General features: G+C 46.4%; 1 protein-coding gene across 1 annotated transcript; it reads left to right on the top strand.

Annotated features, from left to right (window-relative positions):
- Positions 1-782: 782 nt before the first annotated feature.
- LOC141041028 (uncharacterized) lies at positions 783-1,580 on the top strand. The gene has a single exon (XM_073507139.1). The coding sequence runs from the start codon at positions 783-785 to the stop codon at positions 1,578-1,580; it is 798 nt and encodes a 265-aa protein (XP_073363240.1).
- The last annotated feature ends 1,836 nt before the right edge of the window (positions 1,581-3,416 follow it).

Here is a 3,416-nt window from a genome sequence, read left to right as displayed (position 1 = left end):
CACTAGAAGAGAGGGGAGAGGTTTTTTTCGGTCTCTCCCTATGAACGGAGCAGTGGGAGCGCCTGAGAGGGCCACGTGAGAGGGGCATGTGGGAAGGGTTGCATAAACCAGCTGGCCCAAAACGGCCCGGCTAAATTAGGTGGGCCAGTTCGAAACAAAGAAGTTCGTACCAGATGCAGCTCGCTATGCTGGAAATTGAAGTTCGGGCGGTCAAACAAAGAAATACATATAGTTCATAAAAATAGTTAAAGTCGAAAAAACAACGCGCATGTTAAGATAACGCGTCCGAAAAAAGTTTGCCTTCAAATAAGTGTCACAATAAAAAAATTGGGGGGGGGGGCAACCCCCCACCCCCCACCCGTGCCAGGGGCTGCAGTAAGTACAAGCAACAGGTGCAGTCCGCAGCTCTCGACAATGTAGTGCATTGTTTTAGACGGAGAAGTACGGTACCATAAGCAACACGTTTACCACATGGTGGTTAACAAAAGTTACTGATGAAAATAAAATAAAACCATGTTAAAAAACCACTTTAGAGACAACCGCCCAATCCAAGCGGTTGCATCGCCACAAACCCACGATCACAAATGCAACCCAACCCATGACCTACACAACCACATCGTCAGCGAGATCGTGCAGTTCATCCGTTGCGGCCATCTCCGCCCTTAAATCCAGACCCCCACCAAGGATTTATCATCCACAACAACACAAGTCGCCATTGCACTACCACCAAATCTCTCCCTCTCACCAATCTCCACAAAAGACACCAAGCCCTTCTGCCGACAATGGGGTTCGTCGACGAGTACAGGGAGGTGCAGGCCTACGACAACACCAAGTTGCACGTGATCCACACCAACGACAAGAAGCAGATGGCAACCTCCCTCAAGCAGTATGAGTGCCATCTCAGGTTCCAGTGCCACAAGATCGTCGGAATTGATCTAGAGTACACAAACGAGCCTGAGGGGACGCAGAGACCCCACCTCGTCCAACTCTCTGTTGACAAGACTCAACCTGTGTTGCTCTTCCAACTGGGCGCCGCTGAAAGGTGCACCGTCTTCGACAACTTCCTCGCCGACCCCAGGTACACATTTGCTGGCTTCTCCATCGACGACGACAAAACTAGGCTCGAGCGCGTCAAACTAGAGGTCGCCAACTTCATCGACATCCAGATGGAATGGAGAGTTCCGGAGGCCACAAAGGAGTTGGACTCCCTTGCAGACATCGCTGGCATGCTCGTCGACGACTACTACAACGACATGAAGAAGAAGATCACCAACGAAGAACACAAGCGCTGGGACTCCCTGCCCCTGTCCATGAGCCACATCAAGTACGCGGCAAAGGACATGTACACAGCGTACAAGATATGGAACCGCATCACCCTCACCCAGGACGGGCTTCGCCACGCAAAGCTGGAGAAGGAGGAGCCCCCCCAAGAAGCATGGCAGGAGCTGGGGAGACTACATGTGCTGAAGAAGCAGACGGTGCCAGCCAAGGAAGTATCTCCAACATTGCTCGTGTCATTTTATATTTATCATCATATTTGCTTTCTGTTGTTTGCTTATGTAAAGTTAGTTTGCTTGTGATTGCTTACTTTTGCTAAACTTAGTTTGCTTGTCATACATAATGGCTTGTAATGATGAACTTTGCTTATGTTATGAAGAAGTTCATTTCAATTACAAAACTAGAGTTCAATATTAGAACATACTGCAGTGCACATAAAGTATGTGATTCGAGCAGTGCACAAATGGACGAAGATGCGGTGCACAAATAGGATGCATGCAGTGCAAAATGCTCCTGCATATGTAGTGCGAAATGTGGGCACATGCAGTACAGAATTCTGATGTATGCAGTGCACAACGATCTAACAAAGCAGTGCACGCCCCATATTAGAAGATGCGTAAGAGGAAAGATACAGAAAAATTGACCACCCAAGTGCAACCAGGCCCCAGCCAGTGTCGTACTAGGTACGCGCTGCTTATGAACACAGGCGAGTCCGTTCTGAGCCACGATGCATGGGGCAGGGCACACAAGGGCCCACAGGTTAGTGAGGAAAGTGCAGCAAGCACCGTGTATAAGCGCCCAATAAGTAACCAGAGGAGTTCGGCGGGGTTGCCTCACCAGGGCTTATAAACCGGTCGCGGGCACTCTCGGCGGGCGAGGTGGGACTAAACATTAGCCCACACACATAGCACACCGCAAAGCAGTCGTGCCGGCAGACCTACTTGGGCCGAATGCGTCTTTGCTCCCCAACAGGCCCAACACGAGAGAGAGACCACTGATATAAAAAACATTCTCACATACTACAAAAAACCATGGCCCCTATAAAATAAAACAATGACTAGAAAAATAAAAACACTAACACAATCCACGCATTCTGCAGTTTGTTCAGATAAAAACTGCAGTTTGCCTGACTCAAGTAAGCAGTGTTGTTGCTTCTCAAATGCATTTTGGCAAACTGAATCAGAATCCTTTCACCACCTAACACCCACTTTCGTTGCTCAATTGGCTGCATAAAACCGATCCATTCATGCTCCGGACTCACACAACTCCTCCCCCTTCCTCCTCTTCTTCAAATCGTAGATCTAGGGTTCCGCCCATCCCTAACTGTTCTATGAATTTCCACTAAACCTGCCATGGACTGTTCATGCGGGTTCTTGGCAAGGATGGTGCCGATAGCGGAGGCATGCATGTATGACGATGGTCTGGAGCTCACCGAGTCTAAGTGGCGCACCCAGATCATGTGCATGCTGATACCCAATAGGGGGTTTCGGGCACCATTTCTGCATCGCCTCACATCCGCTGACCTGCAGGAAAAATGGGTATGTCTTTTCCCTCATAATTTTTGACCAATCTAGGTTGTAAATCCACATTTGAATGTATATTTCCATCAGTTTCTTCAGTACTATCTTCAACACAAAGATCTGTGTTGTTTTTCAGATTTGTCAGCAATTAAGATTAGATAGTTCTACCTATTTTTATTCAGTACCATACCAGGTGTCAACACTAGTTAGATCAGAACTCGAACACACAAACAAAAAAAGGTTCCATAGCTCAGTGTTGCAGTTCTCTTGATATGCTAATGCAGTACACTGCAAATGACCTTAAAGTGCAAAGGTGTTATAGAATAGTATATATTCTACTAAAGCTAGAGGTCAAGTCCGTATATAATTTTGTTCATACATTGCAACTGCTTTATTGAATAGTAGTCATATATGTGTACATATTTAAGTCAATATAAATAAATCATCTTAACATAATGAAAAAAAATTGGTGTTTACTTGTAATTTTTTCCATGTATACCAAAATGCATAAACTGCCATCAACAATAAGGTTTGCTGCTCCGAGCACTACAACAAAAAGACACATCCGTGACATTTTGGGCCGAATTTTTTTTCCGGTCATGCTTATGACACTTCTAT

The sequence above is a fragment of the Aegilops tauschii genome, chromosome 2, assembly GCF_002575655.3.
Source record: "Aegilops tauschii subsp. strangulata cultivar AL8/78 chromosome 2, Aet v6.0, whole genome shotgun sequence".
In the NCBI taxonomy this organism is placed as follows: domain Eukaryota; kingdom Viridiplantae; phylum Streptophyta; class Magnoliopsida; order Poales; family Poaceae; genus Aegilops; species Aegilops tauschii.
The sequence above is the reverse complement of the archived record's forward strand: the minus strand, read 5'-3'. Positions and strand labels throughout refer to the sequence as shown.

Bases quoted from the DNA above. Each gene is read 5' to 3' on its own strand.
- LOC141041028 (XM_073507139.1), top strand. From the start codon at position 783: ATGGGGTTCGTCGACGAGTACAGGGAGGTGCAGGCCTACGACAACACC.